The following is a 22,712-nucleotide window of genomic DNA, read 5'->3' on the forward strand; positions in this document are numbered from 1 at the left end:
TATTTTGCCTTTTCAAATCTCTGCAGAGGCGGCTGCAGAAGCAGGGATTGTGGTGGAGGCAGCAACGGGGACTCCTTCTTCCTCCAAGCCTCTCTTCCAACTGCCTGTGGGGGCCGGTCTGGAGCCCATTTCTGGCCTCTCATTCCATTTGCATCCTCATGGCAATCCTGCATCCCATTCACAACCTCCCAGCCCTCCCAAAAGTTCCCAAGGTCTCATTCGCAGTCTCCAGTTCAGGTGAAAAGCTCCCTCATGCCAGAAATAGCAAGCGGAAAGGCCACTGCTCTGATTCTTGTTACCCCTGCCTTTAGTGGAGCAGATAAATGCCCAAAATAAGCTGAATCATTAAAATAATCCTACAAGCATGAGATTTGGCAGAAATATTTTCAGATACTCCTTTTCCCAGAAAACAGGGAGGGAGGGTTGCACCAAAAATCCAATACAGCGGCTAATAATGAACATATAAAATGTAATATCAGAATCGTTCACATTGTAATACAAACCTGAGATTTGGTATATATGTTGTAATATGTTTATGGTTTTAGAAAGTAACCTTAGGCACCCAAAAAATCCTATGCACTTTACCTCACACACCCAGGCACCAATTTACTTATTTATTTTTATTTATGTATTTATTAAATTCATACCCCGCCCAAACTTACGTCTCTGGGCGGCTGTAAATTGTAAAGGTGATGCATGAGAGTCACAATAACTTCAAGATGCAAAGCAAAGAAGGTTTATGAACTCCTTGATACCAGACCAGCTTACTGTCCAAAGTAAGCTGGTCAACTCCTCATCAACTCCTCCTAAAGTGATATCTTCCTGTCCTGTAGTGTTATGTGGCTTGTCACTCTGCAGGGACATCCTACATATGGACACAGAATGGCTAGAGAAGATAAGCCTCCTGGAAGAGGTAGACAGTGTTGCCTGCAGCACAGAGAAAGAAGTAAACAGTTTGAAATCAGCATTATATCACTGTTAGAAGTGAGAATTCTAAAGCATTGCTCTTAGCACCGCAGTAACCTCTTCTGGCCACTAGAGGCATGATGAGAAGTTAATAGGTCTTTCTTGGTCAGTTAACACAGTAAATTTTGGGGAGAGACAATTATGACTGCTACTTCTCAACAAAACAGATTGCCTACTAAATTTATAAAGGTCACACAATTTGAATTGTGGTATGGGAAGAAGCTTAATATGGAGCATGTTAGAGTTTTTGGCTCAAAAGCAGATGTCTACGTGATAGTCTAAAGAACCAAATTCAACTGTGTGAGGAAGGGATATTAGTTGGCTTTGCACCAGGATGTAAAGGATATAGAATACTTGATTTTGCAACAACAAAAATGTATAAATGTGTAAATCTGCCTGCAGGCACTAATGGGCTGAATGAGGGATAACAAATTGAAGCTGAATCCAAGCAAGCTCATTGTGTAGGATTGGAATTTGAGGGATGAGTTAGATCTTCCTGTGCTGGCTTGACTATTGCAATGCTCTCTATGTGGGGCTGCCTTTGTAAGTAGTTCAGAAACTTCAGTTAGTTCAAAATGCGGCAGCCCGGCTGGTCTTTGGGGTCACTGGAGAGACCATATTATGCTTGTTCTAAAACAGTTGCACTGGTTGCTGATACGTTTCTGAGCAAAATACAAAGTGCTGGTTATTACCTTCAAAGCCCTGAACAGCTTGGGTTCAGGCTACCTTAGAGAGCACCCCCCCCCGCCCCCAAGTACACTACTGCTCAGGGTGGCTCACAACAATAAAATAGGAACAATGTAAAATAAAAGTCATAAAATTTAACCAAATTAACTAAACAAGTTAAAAGTCAGGCTAAAACCACAATCAGAATTATGTTTCAAATTAAAATTTTAAAAGCTGGAAATTGAGAATTATAAAAACTAAAGAACCTACCAGAAAGTCTATATGTTGCAAATGGGTTTTCAAAGTAAAGCATTATGCAGAAGGAGATGTCAGTCGCTATAAAGCAAAGCTAGTAGCTTGCTTTTTCTATTCTCAGAAATATGGTGAGGCTTATGATTAAACATTTGCCCCACTAGTAAAACACTCTTCTATAAGAATGCTGCTCTGCATCGCAGCAGCGAGGAAAATGTCAAAATTGCATTTTGGCATGGTGATACTAAGGGCATGGTGATATTAAAGGATGACACTCACATGGAGCAAGTGCCAGGATTCAAGGAACCTGATAAGGAGGAACTTGTGTGTAAGCTCCAAAAGAATATTTGTGGTCCAAAGCTAGCAGCAGGAGCCTGGAATACAAAGCTAAATCAGTTGTTGGTTAAACAAGGTTTTATTCAAGTAAAAGCTGACTCTTGTCTATATTCAAGGTTTAGAAATAATAGATGAACTTACATACTAACATGTTGATTATTTAATTGATGTCAAAGCAGAGACAATGGTGATGTAAAGCATTTAAACAAAAAATAGAAGTAAAGCAATTGGGGAACATTTCATATTATCTTGGAATACAAATAGAAAGAAAACAAGATGGAGGTTGTTTTCTTAATCAGAAACAAAAGATAAAAGACTTCTTAGAATGTCTAGATATTATAGATGCCAAGGAAGTCAGCACTCCAATTGAAGTGAATTACTTTGAGCAAGATGTAAGCAGCGAGCTTCTTCCAGACAATGGGAAAACAATTGGGCAACTTCTGTATATTGCCACAGTAACAAGACCAGACATTGCTGGAGCTGTGGGAATTTTAAGCAGGAAAGTGAGTACACCCACCAAAACTGACTGCATTGCAGTTAAAAGACTGGGTAGGCACCTTAAGGTACAGATAATCTAAAAGTGAGATTGCCAGCAAATAGTAATCCTAGACAAGTGGATTATGTGAATGCAGACTGGGTAGAAGACAGAAGAGATCCTAAATCCACAAGTGGATACCTGTTATTTTATGGAGGTGGAGCGTTTAATTGGTGCAGTCAAAAGCAAAATACTGTTGCTCTTCCCTCTACGGAAGCGGAATATGTAATACTCGCTCAGGTTTGTCAGGAAATGGCATGGATACACACATGGTTGCAAGACTTTGGAGCTGATGAACCAAAACCAACTGAATTGTTGAGTGCAATCAAAGTTGTATTTTGCTTTCACAAATGGAAAAGATAAAATCCAGAGCAAAGCATATTGATACAAAATACCATTATGTATATAAGGTACAAGAAAAGGGTCTCATGGAGTTGAAATACTGCCCAATGGAGAAGATGTTGGCAATGGTTTTGTGAGCACATCTAAGAGATAATTTTATTGCATTGTGAGAGATTATGGGAGCTGTTGATCAGTGCTTGAGCAATAAGAAGGAGGAGTGTTAGGGGGAATTCTAAAGCATTGCTCTTATTTATTTGTGTATTTATTGTATATTTAATACATTTATATACTGCCCTCTACCGGTCTCCAGGGGTTTACAGCTGTAGTAACCTCTTCTGGCCACTAGAGGCATGATGAGATGTTAATAGGTCTGTCTTTTAAAATTTATTTGGTTTTATTGTTTGTAGTAGAAGTTTGATTGTCTTCTCTTCTACAATTGTTTTAATCTCATGCTGGTTGCTGACCGAAATAAAGAGATTTGATTTGATTAATAGCTCTGTCTTGCGCCACCTAATGGCGCACCGGGGAAGTAACTTGCCTAGGGAGCAAGAGGTTGCTGGTTCAAATCCCCACTGGTATGTTTCCCAAACTTTGAGAAACACCTATGTCGGGCAGCAGCAATATAGGAAGATGCTGAAAGGTATTATCTCATACTGTGCAGGAGATGGCAATGGTAAACTCCTCCTGTATTCTATCAAAGAAAACCACATGGCTCTGTGGTCGCCAGGAGTCGACACTGACTCAATGGCACAACAACTTGTTGAGTTAAGGGTCAGTTAGAACTGTTCAGTTGTTGTTGAAGGCTAGTGCCTGTTTGTGTATGTTGTTCGATGGCTCTCTTTCAGTCTGTGATGTTTTAGTTTCTTAATAAATCATTATTTGTTTTTTGAACTCAACTTTACATCTCCAGATAATCTCTTGGGCTGACCACCAGAGCATACACTGACTGTGGGGGTTTGAATGTTTCTCCTCACACCACTCAACAATCACTACTTCCTCTGCTACGTGAGCAGGCCCATTCAGTAGCTAGTTTAAAACATGTTTTGAATAAGATACAGGAGACAGTTGAACTCTTAATCCCAAGACAAACTCCTATAATGGCTGCTGACAAATTGCTCTTTGCTATTGCCAAACAAATCCAGTGGCAATGCCCAGATCATATGGAGAGGACAAGTTTGTCATGTTTGGAGGGTTACATATTGAAATGGTTGCATTGAAATCAATTGGAAATTTGCTGCAAGACATTGGTTAGGTTGCAGCCCTTGTCGTAGCAGGCATAGTGTCATCTGGTACTGCAGATTCATTTCTGACAGCCTCAAATGTAGCAAAAACATGACAAGTGCATCAGATCATAGCATGCAGTTAGTGTACACTTTTGAACAGAACATATAGCCAGTATTATCCTGAGGGTACGATAGGCTGTATCATGGCCTTTGAAACATGATGTGAGAAGTGTAAACTTGAAAGTCCACAATTTCAGTTCTGGTATCTGATACTTGGTATAGAACTGACCATCCTCAACCTTATTTGGTCATTTAGAGAAGCAAACTTTGTTCTGCACCATGAGGCATTATCTGAATTGATTAAAAAAAATTGGCTAACAAGAACCAACTATTCCCATTGGATTCTTATCCACTTCAGAGACATGATCTCATTAAAAAACCCTATACTCACAGGTAGCTGAGCACTTTCACAAAGGCAGTTTTGGGGTTCACAAATCTGAGAGGAAATACTCAGCTCTGCCACTTAATCAAGCACATGAGCAGGAAATTAAAGTCAAGAGTGATGGAGGAGCAATTGGGATTACTAAGCATCCATCAACAAATGGGCAATGGATGACTGCTGGACATGAGATGAGCCATCTAGTGATTGAATATGAGACTTTCAGGTAGCAAAGATTTAGTGAAAAGCAGCAGTCACTACAAAGACTGTGGATGAGCTCAACAAGTATTCTCTGATAGAGTGTAAGCTCAATAATGTTATCCTGGAAATGGGGCAACCTTTACATAATCATCAACAGACCTACTTGTTCTCCACAGATATCGCAGATCGCGGTTGTGTGGGCATGATTTTTTTACACACTACAACAAAGGTAAAGAACAGTTCAAGCCATTCATGCTAGGACTAGACTATGAAGATGGAAACTTCTTCTATCCATCCAGTTAAGAAAAACAAGTTGTGTTTCTTCGAACAGCAGGTTGTTGCTCCACAGGCTGCAATGAAAGATCATTATCTCATGTCAGAACAGACAGATGTAGCTGCAATAATTTTTTCAGTATAATTTTTTCAGTATGTAGCACACTCAGTGACAATTTCTTCACACCTGTGAGAAATCTCAATTGATCAAAATCCTTGAAGCAGATACCAGCATAGTAGATGGGTCAGCACTGGTGAATACCTTACCACCACAGAAAACAGGTATTACCTTTTGATGATAACTATGCCGAGTTTCTTCCTGAACTGCAGGCATACAGTAGAAAGTAAAAAAGATGCAATACTGTATTTGTGGGCGAACCTGAAAACAGAGACAAAGTGTACCCAAGGCAAAGGTCTCAGGAGAAGGGTAGCAGGAAGCAACACAGCACGGAAGGACTGGAGAAGCTTCTTAAGAGATTCTAGCAACAAGAATGTGCTTTCCCACTTTTTAGCAGACAAGACAGCAGGATTCAGCACCGACAAAACAATTTTTGTAACCGAAGGAGAAAATGTCTTAAGTAACCAAAATATCTGCCAAGATAATTTGGCTCCCCTGCTTACATGAAGAGACTGACACACATTTGTCCATGTCAAAAATGCAGTAACACTGGATTGCAAGAATGTTTTAATCAAAGCAAATGATGCAGCCTAGGGGTGTGCATGAGCAGTTCGTGCCAAAATGTTTTGCCTTGAACTGGGGCCAGTTTGTCCGCTCGTGGATCAAACCGAACCAGGCCTGGTTCAGGCAAACTGATTCAGCACAATAGGGGAGTCAGGTGTGGTGATGAGCAAATAAGTAAGTTGCTTACCAGTGTGTTTCTCATCTTTTTCATTTGTGTGCAGAATGCGTTTTGTTCTGAGCGGCAGTATCAAGGTAGTGTGTGAGCATATCCATTCAGAATGGAGCCTTCCAGAACGGAACCTCAATGGGAACTAAATTTAACTGAGCGGACATCAGAAAACTTGTGAGCATGAACACATGTGCATGCCTTAGAGGGAACACTGCTGCTTACGCAGCTGGTGGTTTGGTAAAAGAGGGGGGAGTGCGCTGCTTGGGGCTGCCAGGAGGGCGAACAGCTGTGAGCGGCAGCACTGGCACCCACCCCAGCCAGATAAGCAGCTTGCTGACTTGCTTCCCGCCCCCACCCGCCCACCCCTTACCCCTGAAAGGGTCCCCCACCCCCTGTTCTTGTAATCGGGGAACCTCACTGGATTCCCCTTTACACAAGTATAACCCCCAAACTGGTTCAGCCTGGTTTGATTGTTGAACCAGACTCAGTTCAGGGGGACATTGGACTGGGCCAGGTTGGTTTGAATCCAATTTGGATTTGAACTGAACCAGCCAAACCGGTTCCATGCACACCTAACACAAGACATCATTGTCATTGTCACATCAGTTCTGCATCACTCAAGGAGCTTGGCTTTTAGACCATGTGGGTTTCTCCTGGGAGGCATGCAAAGTACTGATGGATTCCTGTCCACAAAATCGCACACTCACTAGGACCTGAAAAAAATTAGTGGACTACCCTTTCACTTATTTACTGGGTGTGATACCCTATCATCATTTTGTGGCAAAGGCAAGAAGTCTGTGTGGCATGCATGGAATGTATTTGATGATGTGTCCAGTGTGTTTATAAAATGGAGTCCGTGTCTGGCAGTGATTGAAGACCAAGATCTCCACATCTTAGAGAGGTTTGTGGTAATCATGTATAACAGAGGTAGCACAGCTATGCATGTGAATGATACAAGACTAACTTTTTGCAAGGAAATAGAGATCATATTTTGATATTCTGCCAACTAAGGATTTCCTCTTATTGCACTCAAAGTGGGCTGCGTATCACAACTGCATGCAAACCAAACATAGAGTCCTGTTGAATGGGGATGGAAAAAACAGCAAGGTACATGGAAAATCCTTTGGACAACACTTCCACCTGTCATGGAATGCTGCAAAGAAATTACTAAATGTGCCTGCAAAGCTGACTGCAAAGGAAGGTATAAATGTTTCAAAAGTGGTCTCAACTGCACTGGACTGTGTAGCTGCACATGCTTGAATTAGAAAGCTATCCAATGTCTTTCCTTTTTATTTCATGAAACCATTAAGGTTCTCTCCCCACCCCACTATTTCTGTACTTTGCCATATATTATACCTATGCTTGTAACTTGTATAACTAGTTAAGTTGAACCATATCCTCTATAATAATTCCCTAGAGTGTGCGCCTGTGCTGCCCGTGTCTTTCTCAGCAGTTCTGGGCATGCGCGGAGCGCATACCCAGAACCGCCAAGAAAGATACGGCCGCCACGTTGCCCAAAATAGTCTGAATTGCCACTACCCTCTGAGACAGCCGCCGCCGCCCTCCTAGCTCCCCAATTCCTCCATTCCCGCTCCCCCCCACATTATTAAGGGCCAAATTGGCCCATGCAATTCCCGCCGCGGACGCCGCCACCGACCGCCCTCCCGCCCTCCCAGCTGCCCGATTCCTCCATTCCCGCTCCCCCCCACATTATTAAGGGCCAAATTGGCCCATGAATTTGCCGCCGCGGCTGCCGCCGCCGCCGACTGCCCTCCCTCCCTCCCAGATGCCCGAGTTCTCCTTACCCGGAAAAATGCATATTCAGAGAAGGAGAGAGGAGCTCGCAAACAGAGCTCCTCTCTGTGCAAAGCCTCTGCCCATACTGCCGCTATGGACGCAAAGGACGCAATAGGCGTCCTTTGCGCCCAAAGCGCCAGTTTGGGAAGAGGCTTTGCAGAGAGAGGAGCTCTGCTAGCGAGCTCCTCTCTCCTGCTATGATTATGTTTAAAGATCACCCAGGCCAGAGCAGGAATGGAGAAATTGGGCAGCTGGGAGGTTGGGAGGACGGTCGGCAGCGGCGACTGTCACAGAGGGAATCGGTAGATTCATGGCCACCCATGTCTGGGCCAAAAAAAAAAAAAAGGAACAGTTTCACATGCACTTCAAAAATCCCCTGTCAGCCCAACCCATGGAGCAGAAAGCAGCCACCATTCCTTCTCCCTCTCCCCGGACAACCAATCACTGTGTCAGAAAACTCCCCCCCCCACCCCAACCAGCCAAGGGCGGGAAAGCAGGCTGAATAAATAACGGCAGCGCGCAGCAGCCAAGCAGACTAACGGTCACCGCTTCAACGGAGAGCACCAGACTTTGTTGAGAGGGAAGGCAAACAAGGAGAGAGAGAGAAAGAGAGAGAGAAAGAGAGACAGACAGTCAGGAGACAAAAAAAAATAGGGACACACACAAACACAAAAACAGGGGAAAAGAGATGAAGAACACTTAAAGGGGGAAAAGAAGGCTAGCGCCCGTTATTATAACGGGCTTAAAAATACTAGTAGTAATATAATCACTGTAATATGTAATATTACATTAGTAATTATTTATTTGATTTATAGACCGCCCTTACAAAATAGCTCAGGGTGGTTCACAAACATCAAAGACCCTTTAAAACAATTTAAGAGCACTGGAAGGCCAGGTCTACAGGGAGCGCATTCCACAGTACAGGAGCAGCTACAGAGAAGGCCCGCCTCTGAGTCGCCACCAGATGAGCTGGTGACAACTGGAGCCGGACGTTCTCAGATGATCTTAGCGTGCGGTGGGGATCAGACCGAAGAAGGCGCTCTCTAAGGTAACCTGGACCTAAGCCTTTCAGGGCTTTAAAGGTAATAACCAGCACTTTGTATTTTGCCCGGAAACATATCGGCATCCAGTGCAGCTGTTTCAAAACAGGCATAATATGGTCTCTCCGGGTTGCCCCGGAGACCAGCCTTGCTGCCGCATTATGATTCAGATATTAGTTCCAGTTCACAAAAAGTGTTCTGTTGCAAATAATGATGCTTAATTCCATAAAATAAAAATAAAATATATTAATAATTGTGATTTACATGGCATTCATGCCAATTTTCATGCTTGTAGGAAAACAATACCATCCACTATCTGCTCCACTACTTGCAGTTTTCAGTTTACTGTGCCTTTAGAGTTAGTGATAGTTGGCCTTGCCTAATCTACACAAATATGCTGAACTTCCCTGTGATGAAGGAAAATTCCACTATCCTCTTTCACCTGTGAGTAAGAACATAAGAACAGCCCTGCTGGATCAGGCTCAGGCTTATCTAGTCCAGCATCCTGTTTCACACAGTGACCCACCAGATGCTGCTGGAAGCCACAGGCAGGAGTTGAGGGCATGCCCTCTCTCCTTCTGTTACTCTCCTGCAACTGGTACTCAGAGGCATCCTGCCTTTGAGGGCTGGAGGTGGCCTATAGCCCTCCGACTACCCCTCTTAAAGCCATCCAGGTTGTTGGCTGTCACCACATCTTGTGGCAGAGAATTCCACAAGTGGATTATGCGTTGTGTGAAAAAGTACTTCCGTTGGTTGATCCTAGATTTCCTGGCAATCAATTTCATGGGATGACCCCTGGTTCTAGTGTTATGGGAGAGGGAGAAGAATTTCTCTCTATCCACTTTCTCCACACCATGCATGATTTTAGAGACCTCTATCATGTTTCCCTGCAGTCGTCTTTTTTCTAAACTAAATAGCCCCAGGTGTTGTAGCCTTTCCTCATAAGAAAAGTGCTCTAGGTCCCTGATCATCTTGGTTGTCCTCTTCTGCACCTTTTCCAATTCTACAATGTCCTTTTTTAGATGTGGTGACCAGAATTGTACGCAGTACTCGAAGTGTGGCCACACCATAGTTTTGTATAAAGGCACTATAATATTAGCAGTTTTATTTTCAACCCCCTTCCTAATGATCACTAGCATGGAATTGGCCTTTTTCACAGCTGCCACACATTGAGTCGACACTTTCAACGAGCTATCCACCACGACCCCAAGATCCCTCTCCTGGTCAGTCACTGGCAGCTCAGATCCCATCAGCATATACTTGAAGTTGGGGTTTTTCGTCCCAATGTGCATCACTTTACACTTGCCAACACTGAACCGCATTTGCCATTTTGTCACCCACTCTCCCAGTTTGGAGAGATCCTTTTGGAACTCCTCACAATGCATTTTGGATTTCACTACCCAAAAGAGTTTGGTATCATCTGCAAATTTGGCCACCTCGCTGCTTACCCCTACTTCTAGATCATTTATGAATAAATTAAAAAGCACTGGTCCTAATACAGATCCCTGGGGGACCCCACTTCTTACTTCCCTCCATTGTGAAAACTCTCTATTTATACCTACCCTCTATTTCATGTCTTTCAACGAGTTAGCAATCCACATATGTACTTGTCCCCTTATCCCAAGACTGCTAAGTTTTCTCAAGAGTCTTTGATGAGGAACTTTGTCAAAAGCTTTTTGGAAGTCCAGGTATACTATGTCAACTGGATCACCCTTATCCACACACTTGTTTACACTCTCAAAGAATGCCAAAAGTTACGTGCGGCAAGATTTACCTTTGCAGAAGCCATGCTGGTTCTCTCACAGCACTGCCTAAGAGCCTATCTAGATGCTGTGTGATGTCCACAACCTTCGCACCAGGCCTGGCAAGTCACTGTGCGGTCAACACACGGGTCACAAATCCATCTCTCTATACCTCTAATTATCATTAGAGTCACCCACTACAAGGAGGCCCCCACCCCCCAGAGGAGTATCCCCTGCACAAGAGGACATGGGCTCATCTTCCACAAAAGGGGTCCCTTCTAAAGGAGCATTTCCCTCTTCCTCAGACCGATGTCCTCCTTGCCCGAGACCTTCATTCTCCCTGACAGCAGAGGAGCTATCAGCCCTGGAGTGGGATGCCTCTACCACGTCCCTGAAGGTCTCGTCCGCATGCCTCTTGTTCCCTGAGAGCCAAGAGCTCCTTGCACCGAGCACACACTAATGACTTTCTCCCATGGGGCAAATAGTCATACATTTTATTGATTTATTTATCAAATTTGTACACTGCCCCAACTTTCGTCTCTGGGTGGTTAACAATAGCATAAAACAAGTTAAAAACAAATACAAAAACTTAAAAGAATTAAACTTAAAGAATTAAAAACTTAAAAGAAACCAGAGATTAAAACCTAAAAAATTTAAAAAGCTGAGAAAGCTTGGGCGAAAAGATGAGTTTTCAGGTGTTTTTTAAAAATTGCCAGAGATGGGGAGGATCGTATCTCAGCAGGGAGCGCATTCCACAATCTTGTGGAATGTGGCACTCTGTGCAGTACACTGGGAAGTGCCCCCTCCCCTTCTGACTTTCTATCTTCACACTGGTTTTGTTGGCTGTTTACAGTATTTAGAGATAGTTTATTAGAAGGATAGGTCTCAGCTGTAATGGTCAGCTATTTAACTGTCCAAACAGCCTTTCTCAAGAATATGAGGGAGGGATTTGTACTTACCCTCTCTTCTCCACCGGGCTTCTTGTGATCACAGGCATGTTCCAGGCTCCCCTACATACTTCCCACTAAACTCCTGCAAAACTCCAATGTCCTATTTGCTATCCCTGTTTGCTATGCTCTCGGGCCTTCACCTCTTATGTAGAGAGAAGGCTTCAAACTGAGACCTGGGTCAAAGGAATGTGGGGCCTACCCCAGCACTAGGTGACTCTATCCCCTCCAGGCAGGGACAAACAAAAACAATGGATTTTGCTAGCCCCTGATAACTTGGCAATCCCTGCTAACTTGGCAAAAAGGCACCTTTTAACATGGTGAGTCTCTTTTATTTAGCAGGGGGAGAGAAACTGGCCCTATCCACCCCCAGCACAGTACCTCCAGTGACTGTTGCTGATGTGTGTCTTATGTTTCTTTTTAGATTGTGAGCCCTTTGGGGACAGGGATCCATCTTATTTATTATTTTTTCTGTGTAAACCATCCTGAGCCATTTTTGGAAGGGCAGTATAGAAATCTAATAAATAATAATAATAAATAAATGCTAGCCCTGGCAAATGAGACACACACAGAGAGACTACTTATCCATTAAAGAGAAACCAGACCCTCAAAATCTCCCCTCCTCTTGTTAGTTAGTTTGAAGGGGGGAAAGGCTAAATATTCTATTTAGAAAAGCTTGCTCATCTCAAGCTGCTTCTGCTTTTCCCAGAGTAGGCTTTATAAGTAGCCTACATGAGTCCTAAAGGTCGCATGTTTCTGCTCACAGCTGTTACAAGGGCCCCTTTTCTTGGAAACAATACTCTGCCCCACTTGAGTAGAGATAGACACATGTTGACTTCAGCTTGCCCTGCCCTGACTAGTTATAAGCATAACTAAAGCTGATTGGTGCATTATTGCTGGTTTCTGCCCTGTAATTGGTTCACCTTCTCTACCAGTGGCTAAGCTTTATTCTGCTTGTACTAGTATGATTGGTGTATATACCATGAAACCTTGGCCCCTGATAGGCTCTGTACTCAATCCTATAGCCTGTAAGTAATCAGTATAAAAGGCTCTTGCCAAAAGCCTAAGCGTGTGCTTTTAGAAGAGAGACACCTGGCATGCTGTGATCAATAAAGCTTGAACCTGATGGATGGTGTTGGTCTCTGCTCATTAAATGAACCCAGAATTCCCAGAATTTCTCCATCAATTTGCTGTCAGAAGTGGGAGGAACCAGAACTCTGAAGGGACACACCCTTCAGCTGTAAGTGCCATTTTTGCTATCCATGGAGGGTCCAACCTCAAGCAATTTGACCAAGTTGGTCTTGGCCATTAGCAGGTGAGAGCTGGTTCAAAATTAGAACACCACCCAGGAAAGGGTGGACAGGGTAGGCAGAATGAATGTTTAAGTGCAAATTTCCCTTTTTGTCCGTCCTGTGCCACCCAGGGCTACCCGCAGCACTAGGTTGTTTGCTGTGCCCTGGTACACGTGTGATTGAATAAACCGTTGACCAGAACTACCCATGTGATTATCTCAAGATGCCATGAGCCTTCTGCAAGCCTCACAGCTGTGACCGGAAGTGTCTCAGATGGAAAGTGGGGATATCCATGCTGGTGTGCTTCAGTGGGTTGCTAATGTGGCTGAAGTTTTCTGCGTGAAAAACAGGGGAAAAGGTCCATCTCTACTCAGGGTATGTAGCTGGGGTGGCAGACCACTACCATGTCTCCCTCACCTCTTGTGTTTCTGGGCAGGGGATGCCCTGCATTTTAAACTCATTCCTGCCCCTTCTGTCTCAGGAAAAGGCACCTAGGTCCAGGTTAGTAGAGATAAGAGGTTCAGGTCAGTTTTAGTGCACTTTGGGTGACACTCCTGTAGTTTATATGTGTTGCAATTATGGGCAAAGGTTAGTTGAATATGTTTCTAAGTGGGTCCTTGACTGCAATTCCTGAAGGAAGGCAGTTTTGACTTGAGAGATCTTAATGTATCTCCAGAACAATCCAGAGGACAATAAACCGGGCCAGATGGATGCATGGTATCAGTGGGACGATGGGTTGATGAAGTGGGTATTCCTCAGACAGCCTGAAAAGGCGCCCCAGGAATGCCTGCCTGGCAACCCTTCTTCCCTCCCCCCCCCCCCCACATCTCCCCCACATCTGCCCCACTTTATACTGCTGCCTTGTATCCTTCTCTCCCTCCCCATCATGCTCTGAAAAATACACCCTAGTATGGGAGATGATTTGTTAGAGGGATGATTTCCACCTCCGCCACTGGCCCTACCTGTCAACCCACAGCAGAAAGCCTTGGCTGTCACAGATGCCCAGTCCTGGGAAGATCCTGCTTTGGTGACCCATGCTAAGACTAAGTCGTGTGAGACAGCTTCTGGACAGCATCCAACATTGTCCACTGCCACCATAGCGCTCAACAAAGAAATCAGAGCTGTTGTAGAGCAGTTAACACCCCCCCCCCATTAAAGGATGTCACCCTGGCAACTTTGTGTAAGGCCCTACATCCAGACCTAGCTGCTGTCTACATGCCACAGGGAACGCCAGCCAGAAGGAGACAGAAATTCACTGTACAGTTCTGAGATCTCCACCAAATAAATTAGGCAGCTTCCTATCACCCTAGACTTATATCCAGGATGTTTTTTCTGGCTTGACTGCACACAGAGGAACGGTACCCTAACTGCCCAGGGCCTTGCTTGTACCCAGACCCTAACTCTTCCTGGCAATAAGGCAGCCACCATCTTCAAACTCAACGGTATTCAGGACCTGCTGGTCGGGGAAGAGGGTTTGGGTAACGTCTGCAACTATGATACTTTGTCTGCTTCTTTGCTTACTGTTGACCAATCTGATCCCTTTGTATCATGTGAAATAGGGAAAAGGGAAATACTTCTGTTAGTGGATACAGGTGCAACCTGGTCTACCTGGCACATGGAGGACATGGCTGCCCTGGCTCCATCTGTACAGGTTGTAAATGCTGTGGAAATGGGTGGAGTAGTGATACCCCATCCAGTCCCACACCCCACTTCTGTGCAAGTGGGTCCCCTTACTTGTGATCATGCTTTTTTGTTAAGTGACACCACTCTTGTAAACCTCTTCGGAAGGGATCTACTATGCAAATTAAAAACTACCATTTATTGCACTCCAGATGGAGTGCATGTGAATATATTCCTACTGATCTGGCCTCACAGCTCAATATGGCATTAACGATGGAGGTGCGCCTTGCTGATCCTCCACGTGTCCAACCAGAGGCGCCGCAATGCGTACCAGCCTCTTTGTGGGCTTTTCACACCCCTATGAGGTAGGAAAGCTGTGAACTGTCATGTCTGTGAAGATTGCTGCCAAACCTGGCAAACGCTTCCCATTTATTTCTTGATACCCACTCCCAGCTGAGGTGAGGGGAGAATCCAGCTGGTCATTGATTCCCTTTGAGTTCAAGAAGTCCATGTAGCATCTCGCCCCTTGTCCAGGCCTTATCGCTCCATCCCTGGTCAATACAGATGAAGTACTGTTTGTGGAAGGGTCCTGCCTCAGAAATCAAGCAGTCTGTGTCTTGCTTATGCTATTGTCACTGAGTTTGCTGATCTGGAAGCTGTTGCCCTCTCAGCCCTTTCTAGCTAGCATTGCCATGTGGCCCAGAATTTCGTGCAGCCCCTGATTTGTTATCTCTTCCTCTGCAGCTGGCTGGGAGAGCTAAGAAAGGAAGCTGCTCCCATCTGCCCTGTTGATTCTGTGTGCTGTGCGACAGGAACATGAGCTGGGAGGAGGAGCAGGGCCTCCTTCCACCCATTCGCCCTCCCAGGCCAGTCCTTATCTCTGCTGTTGCTTCTGTGCTTTAAGATCCTGAAGGTTCCCAGCACATAACCATCTCAGCCTTTTGTGTAGTCTGTTTGTTATTTGAGTGTCCCTTTTCACAAATTCTAGTTGCATTTTGTAGAGAGTTGAGAAGAAGCCTGCTGGAGAGGGGGAGAAGAGGATACCATCTTCCCCAGGGTGTGAGACTGGGGTGCCTGCCTGGCTACCTCTTCTCTTCTGCCCTCTCTGGTTGCCATCTGCCTCCCCCCAGGACTGCTTGCGGAGAGGCTTTGCAGGACTGGGGCTGTAAGGGTGAGTGGGCGGTTTTTCTTGGTTCCACCTGCTGAGCTTGCTGCTCAGCCTATATAGGAAGACTGCCGGTGGTGGCGGGCCCGCCACCAAAGGGGTGACACCAAAGGGGGTCGCCCCTTTGGGGGAGAAACGAGGGCGAGGGCTGGACACTTTGTCCAACCATTTGTATAGAGGGAGGCATTCAACAGTGGGGCTTCTGTTTAATCAGTTTTAAGTTGTGCTGAGGTTGGGTTGAAGTTGCAATGTGTGTGGGTTTGTCTGGAGATGGAGAGTCAGGGAGTGCCTTCGTTGAATGTGGGGCAGCTATTCCAGTGGTGGTGGTGGGGAATAGAAGAAGAAACGGCAGGTCAGCAGGCTGTTCCAGGGGGAGGGTGGTCAGAAATCTAATAGCTGTCCCCCTTTCCAGCTGTCTGACCTCGGGGACAGCTCTTTGACCTCGGGGAGCACTGCCAACATCCCACATAACCTTACCTTGCTCCTCTGCAATGCCAGGTCGGTCCAAAATAAATCTGAACTCTTCCATGATTTGATCATGGATGAAGGGGCCGACCTGATGTGTATTACTGAGACTTGGTTGGGGGAGGCTAGTGGCCCAGGTTGGTCCCAGCTTCTCCCTCCAGGATATTCTGTAGAGGAGCAGGTGAGGGGACATGGGCGGGGAGGTAGAGTGGCTGTCGTCTATAAGGATAACATCTCCCTTACCAGGGTCCCTGTCAGGGTATTGGACCATATTGAATGTGTGTACTTGAGTTTGGGGACCAGGGATAGATTGGGACTTCTGTTGGTGTACCGATCGCCCCGCTGCCCAACGGAATCCCTTACTGAGCTCACGGACCTGGTCGCGGAACTTGCGTTGGAGTCTCCCAGACTTTTGGTGCTGCGGGACTTCAATGTTCATTTTGGGACCAATTTGTCTGGGGCAGCTCAGGAGTTCATAGCGGCCATGACGACTATGGGCCTATCCCAAGCGGTCTCTGGATCAACGCATATTGCAGGTCACATGCTTGATTTGGTCTTTTATTCTGATCAGGGTGGTGTTCCGTGGGTGGGGACTCCTACGAGCTCCCCGTTGTCATGGACGGACCACTATCTGGTTAAGGTTGGACTTACAACTGCTTTCCACTTTCGCAGGGGCGAGGGGCCTATTAGAATGGTCCGCCCGAAGAGGTTACTGGATCCGGTAGGATTCCAAGAAGCCTTAGAGGGATTCAGTGTTGGCTCTGCTGGTGATCCTGTTGATGCCCTAGTTAAGAACTGGAACAACTTGCTCACCAGGGCAGTAGACACGATTGCTCCTAAGCATCCCCCCGACCTGCTTCAAAATTGGTTTGGTTTACGGAAGATCTACGGGGGCTGAAGCGGCAAGGTAGGTGACTGGAGCACAAGTGGAGAAAAACCCGACTCGAATCCGACAGATTAAGACATGGAGCACATTTAAAGATCTATGCTCAGGCGATACATGCGGCAAAGAAGCGGTTCTTTTCTGCCCGTATTGCCTCTGCGAGTTCACGTCCGGCGGAGTTGTTCAGGATTGTGAGGGGACTAGTATCTGCCCCCTCTCCCTTGAACCAGAATATGGAAGCATCAGTTACCTGCTGTGGTGTGTTTAATTAATTTTTCGCAGACAAAATCTCTCGGATTCGGGCCGACTTAGATGGAGACTCCACAATTAATTTGATGTCTGAACTGGAGGTGTCTGACAAGTCCTCTTGTACGATTCGACTGGATCAATTTCAGTTTGTGACTCCTGATGATGTGGACAAGCTGCTTGGAGCGGTGAGGCCTACCACTTGTCCTCTTGACCCTTGTCCAACATGGCTTGTTCGATCTAGCAGGGAGGCTGTTGTAGGTGGCCTGGTAGAAATCATAAATGCTTCTCTGAGGGAGGGCAGGATGTCTCCTTGTCTTAAGGAGACAATTATTAGACCTCTTCTAAAGAAGCCTGCGTTCGATCCCTCAGAGTTAAGCAATTATAGGCCTGTTTCCAATTTCCCATGGCTGGGCAAGTTAATTGAGAGGGTGATGGCCTCTCAGCTCCAGGCGGTCTTGGAGGAAACTGATTATCTGGACCCATTTCAAACTGGCTTTCGAGCGGGCTACGGGGTGGAGACTGCCTTGGTCGGCCTGAAGGATGATCTCCAATTGGCAATGGACAGAGGAAGTGTGACTCTGTTGGTCCTCTTGGATCTCTCAGCGGCTTTCGATACTATCGACCATAGTATCCTTCTGGAACGTCTGAGGGTGTTGGGGGTGGGAGGCACCGTTTTACAGTGGTTCCGCTCCTACCTCTCGGACAGATTCCAGATGGTGTCGATTGGAGACTGTTGCTCTTCAAAATCTGAGCTTAAGTATGGTGTCCCTCAAGGCTCCATACTTTCTCCAATTCTTTTTAACATCTACATGAAACCGCTGGGAGAGATCATCAGGGGATTTGGAGCTGGGTGTTACCAGTCTGCTGATGACACCCAGATCTACTTCTCCATGTCAGCTTCTTCAGGAGTTGACATATCCTCCCTAAATGCCAGCCTGGAAGCAGTAATGGGCTGGATGAGGGAGAAAAAAACTGAAGCTGAATCCAGGTAAGACAGAGGTACTTATTGTGCGGGGTCGGAACTCTAGAGATGATTTTGATCTGCCTGTTCTAGACGGGGTCACACTTCCCCAAAAGGAACAGGTTCGCAGTCTGGGAGTACTTCTGGATCAACATCTCTCCTTGGTTTCTCAGGTTGAAGTAGTGGCCAGGGGTGCTTTCTATCAGCTTCGGCTGATACGCCAGCTGTGTCCGTTTCTCAAGATCAATGACCTCAAAACAGTGGTACATTTGTTGGTAACCTCCAGACTTGACTTCTGTAATGCGCTCTGTGTGGGGCTGCCTTTGTATGTAGTCTGGAAACTTCAGTTGGTTCAGAATGCGGCAGCCAGGTTGGTCTCTGGGTCATCTCGGAGAGACCACATTACTCCTTTGTTGATGGAGTTACACTGGCTGCCAATAGGTTTCTGGGCAAAATACAAAGTGCTAGTTATAACTTATAAAGCCCTAAACGGCTTAGGCCCTGGGTATTTAAGAGAGCGTCTTCTTCGCTATGAGCCCCACCGCCCATTGAGATCACTTGAGGAGGTCCATCTCCAGTTGCCGCCAACTCGTTTGGTGGCTACACAGAGACGGGCCTTCTCGGTCACTGCCCCAAGATTGTGGAATGTGCTCCCTGCTGAGATACGATCCTCCCTATCTCTGGCAATTTTCAAAAAACACCTGAAAACACATCTCTTCAACCAGGCTTATCAGCTTTTAAAAACTTGTTTTTAAATTCTTCTGATTGTTTAATTGTTGTTTTACAATGTTTTTAATTAATTATTGTTTTTATGCTTTATTATTTTTGTTTTAATTATTACTGATTTTAATGGTGTTTTAATGTAAACCGCCCTGAGCCTTTTGGAAGGGCGGTATAAAAGTTTCATAAATAAATAAATAAATAAATAAATAAATAAATAAATAAAAGGAAGCTTCTATCCATTCTCTTTGTTAATTAGTGTATTGCAATGCTAATGGGTGGAAGGGAGATGTTGGGTGAAGTTTGCAGAAGGATTAGGCAACTGCCTGCAATGCATCTCAAGATATTACCTGGTGTAGGAAATATTATAATAAGCAGTGATCAACAAAATGCCTTTCCTAGTATTACCTGCTTACAAAGCCCATCTTTCCCCACATGTCATAGTGGGGTATCCAAATGGCCACATGAGGATAAGGAGGTGAACCCCACATGGGGTGATTCTTAGAGAAAACTGGGCAGCAACACCTCGCTACACATGCTTGCTTCTTGCCTTTGGAACACTGTGTTGGAGTGAGCCCCAATGAATTCAGTGGGACTTAATTTATTCATTGGGTTGGACTGCATGTCCTAATATGCAGGCTTAGACCTTCACTTGGTTTTAAGATCTTATGTTGTGGTTGATTTTTTTTAAAGAGTATTTGCCTAAAGAAATATTGCTTCTCTTTAAGCAATGTTGCATATTGGAGGGTGCTTGTATAGTTGGCAAGTAATCTGCTGTTCAGGAGACAAAATTAGCATCTGTAGAGTAAAGTAACAGATCACTTTAAAAAAATTGGGCAAAGTTCAGACACAGTTCAGTCACAACTAAGCCTCACTGAAAGCGTTGCGATGGAACTCACCTTTGCTGGCTTGTGCCTATTTTCTGTTTTAAACCCACGTGTTAAAACCGGAAAGTGCTTTACAGGATCAAAGTTTCTGGAAATTCCATGGTTGAAGTTGCACAGTGCTTAATACTTAAGTACCTGGATTTAGAGAGCCAGAATATGGCAACCCTATTTCTAGCACACAGCCAGCTGAGCTGGACATGCACCTGAACCCTGGCCTCTGGAACCAGAGCCACAGTGTACAGTGTATTCAAGGTATGCTTTGCGGGTTTGCCACTTGTTTGGGGTACTTTGGTGGAAACAGCATTTTCTTACCGCCTCAGGCACACCCGTCTCTCATGCACAGCTAGTTGCTGCACTCCTGGAAGCCATGCTGCTCCCTTCTGCTCTTGCTGTTGTACACTGTCATGCTCACACCTTCTCTAATTCTCCTGTTGTGAAATGAAACTGGTGTGCAGATTAAGCAACTAGGTCTGCAGCCCTTAAGGGCCCTCTGAACCAAATAATATTGGCTGCTGTGCTCCTAGAGCTCCCTTCTTCTGAACTGTCCTTTCTACAGCGGGCCATTTCCCCAGGGGAACACCACCTCTGGGTGCGCACTGGCTGTATTACTGCCCCAGATGGCACCTGGTACCATCCTGATGTCTGTTCTGTGGCTCCGCGTGCCCTAGTTCAGCATTTTGTTCATATGGCACACCAGGGGTCCCATATGAACAAAGAGGTGATTGTATTGATTGAACGAAGGGGTGATTGTAACACAATTTTGGTTTGCTCCCTTCGCCAGCATTGAGGCCCAGTGCGTCTGCTAATTCTGCACCATGTTATCATCCTGAGTATTCAGCCTATGTGGAAAGAGGGAACTTGGACCTGAAAGCCAGGCTGGCTACAACTGTCGAGGATACTGGCTCCTTTCTCTCAAAAACACTCCTAATAGGAACCATGGCCTTAGCAATAGCAATAGCAATAGCACTTACATTTATATACCGCTCTATAGCCGAAGCTCTCTAAGCGGTTTACAATGATTTAGCATATTGCCCCCAACATTCTGGGTACTCATTTTACCGACCTCGGAAGGATGGAAGGCTGAGTCAACCTTGAGCCCCTGGTCAGGATCGAACTTGTAACCTTCTGGTTACAGGGCAGCAGTTTTACCACTGCGCCACCAGGGCCTTAGTCATAGGAAGGCCCCTAATGGTGGGAATTGAACTCAGAGTAAAGGCAGCACAGGACAGCTTGGTCCAGCTCGACCAAGGTCTAGTAAGCTGCTGTGTGAATTCTAACTAAAAAGACTGAAGTCTCTCCACTCACAGGTGAAAGAGTCTCACATACTACTGAGTACCAAGGCCAGCCATTCCTTACATCCTGGAGACTGGGTCCTGGTCAGGAAATTCAAGCTCAGGAAATTGTCTGGCCCCCAGGTGGACGGGTCCTTTCCAGGTGTTGTTAATGACCCCCAAAAAGCAGTCAAGTGTGAAGGAAAGACTACCTGAACTCATGCATCCCACTGAAGAAAGGTGCGTGCCCCCATCCAGAAGGATACAGACCAGAAGGAGGACTGGCAACCGTGTGACCAGCGTAACCTCCAACATGAAGATTCTGATGATATTGGGACTGTTTAGTGGTGCTGTTTGTGCACTCACAACCTACAGAGAAAATGGGGTTGTCAAACTCTCCTACAAAATAGCCAAGACCCTAAATAAGACAGATTGCTGGGTGTGTCACCACACGCCCATTCATGCTCTGTGGGTGGGGGGGTGTCTGCCCATGGTCCCCATCCCTTTGAATGCCTCCAAGCTATCAGATTATAATTATGCCACTTAGGGGAATAGGAGGAACCTAACTTGGACAGACAGACATGCAGAGATCAACTCATTCCTGTATATTGTGCCCAAAGAGGGAGAGTTCTGTTTCCAGTGCAATGGCACCAGTCCACAATTGGGGAAACAGCACATGTGAAGTTACTTTGGTAAAAAATGGGGCCACCATAAATGACTCCTATGTGCATAATATAACTCCCTCCCGCTATTCTGTTTCATGGTATTACCATCAAACAGCACCGCAAAAAAGGGTGGGTGGCCCTAGCAGGCCACTATGAGTGTGATAATCAAGCCTACAGAGCCTTGCCCCCACCCCACTGGAACGGAAGATGTTACATGGCCCAGCTATGGCCTGCCGTCAGAGTAAGAGCTCAAATCTCCAAGGGAGAGAGCCAAAATACACGGGACCTGCATACAGCTAAGGACATAGTGGATAGCAGGAGGGTATCAGCTGCCATAGGATGGTCATTTCTCCCTCCAGTAAGGGTGGCTAGAGTTGGAGGAGTGGTTATTAGGCTCCAGGCTGTAGTGGACGTCTTGGCCAGTGAGATAGGCAAAGCCCTGCTTTCTCTGGCCTGGGAACAAAGGAAGATCAGACAAATGACACTCCAGAACCACCTGGGCCTGGATTATGTCCTGGTCTCCGAAGGAGGTGTCTGTGTCCTGATAGGAAAGAATGTTGTGTCTATGTGCCTGATAACTATGATGAGACTCTTGACCATATCTAGAAGACTCAGCAAGTGGCTTATGTATCTCCAGACAACTCCGGGAATCTTGAACTTGGTTAAACTCCTAGTTGCCTGATATAGGAGTTCTGGGAAAGAAAATATTAGCAGTATATTTGGCTATAGTAATCTGCATGGCAATCTTAATAATGCTGATAAAATGCTTGATGCAGTGGTACACTCCGCCTCCCAGTATGCTTCTCCTAGATGCTCAAACATGCAAGTCCAAAATCATTCTTAAAGGTTTGCTCTACCAGCCTGTGCAGTTTGTTATAAATCAAACTGCACAGGCTGGAAGAGCAAACCTTTAAGAATGATTTT

The 22,712-nt window shown here is 45.5% G+C and overlaps 1 protein-coding gene across 2 annotated transcripts in view; it reads left to right on the forward strand.

The window, feature by feature from the left end:
• Positions 1-22,712, forward strand: part of RIN2 (Ras and Rab interactor 2) — a 126,754-nt gene that overhangs the window by 35,507 nt on the left and 68,535 nt on the right. Inside the window, exon 1 of one of the 2 annotated variants that reach the window (XM_053247248.1) lies at positions 12,604-12,850. The exons of the other annotated variant lie outside the window; for it this stretch is intronic. Coding sequence (XP_053103223.1) covers positions 12,764-12,850 — 87 coding nt within the window. The 5' untranslated portion in view covers positions 12,604-12,763. Of the gene's footprint in view, positions 1-12,603; positions 12,851-22,712 lie in introns of those variants that run through there. 2 annotated transcript variants of the gene reach the window in all.

The sequence above is a fragment of the Hemicordylus capensis genome, chromosome 4 (genome assembly GCF_027244095.1).
Source record: "Hemicordylus capensis ecotype Gifberg chromosome 4, rHemCap1.1.pri, whole genome shotgun sequence".
Classification (NCBI taxonomy): Eukaryota; Metazoa; Chordata; class Lepidosauria; order Squamata; family Cordylidae; genus Hemicordylus; species Hemicordylus capensis.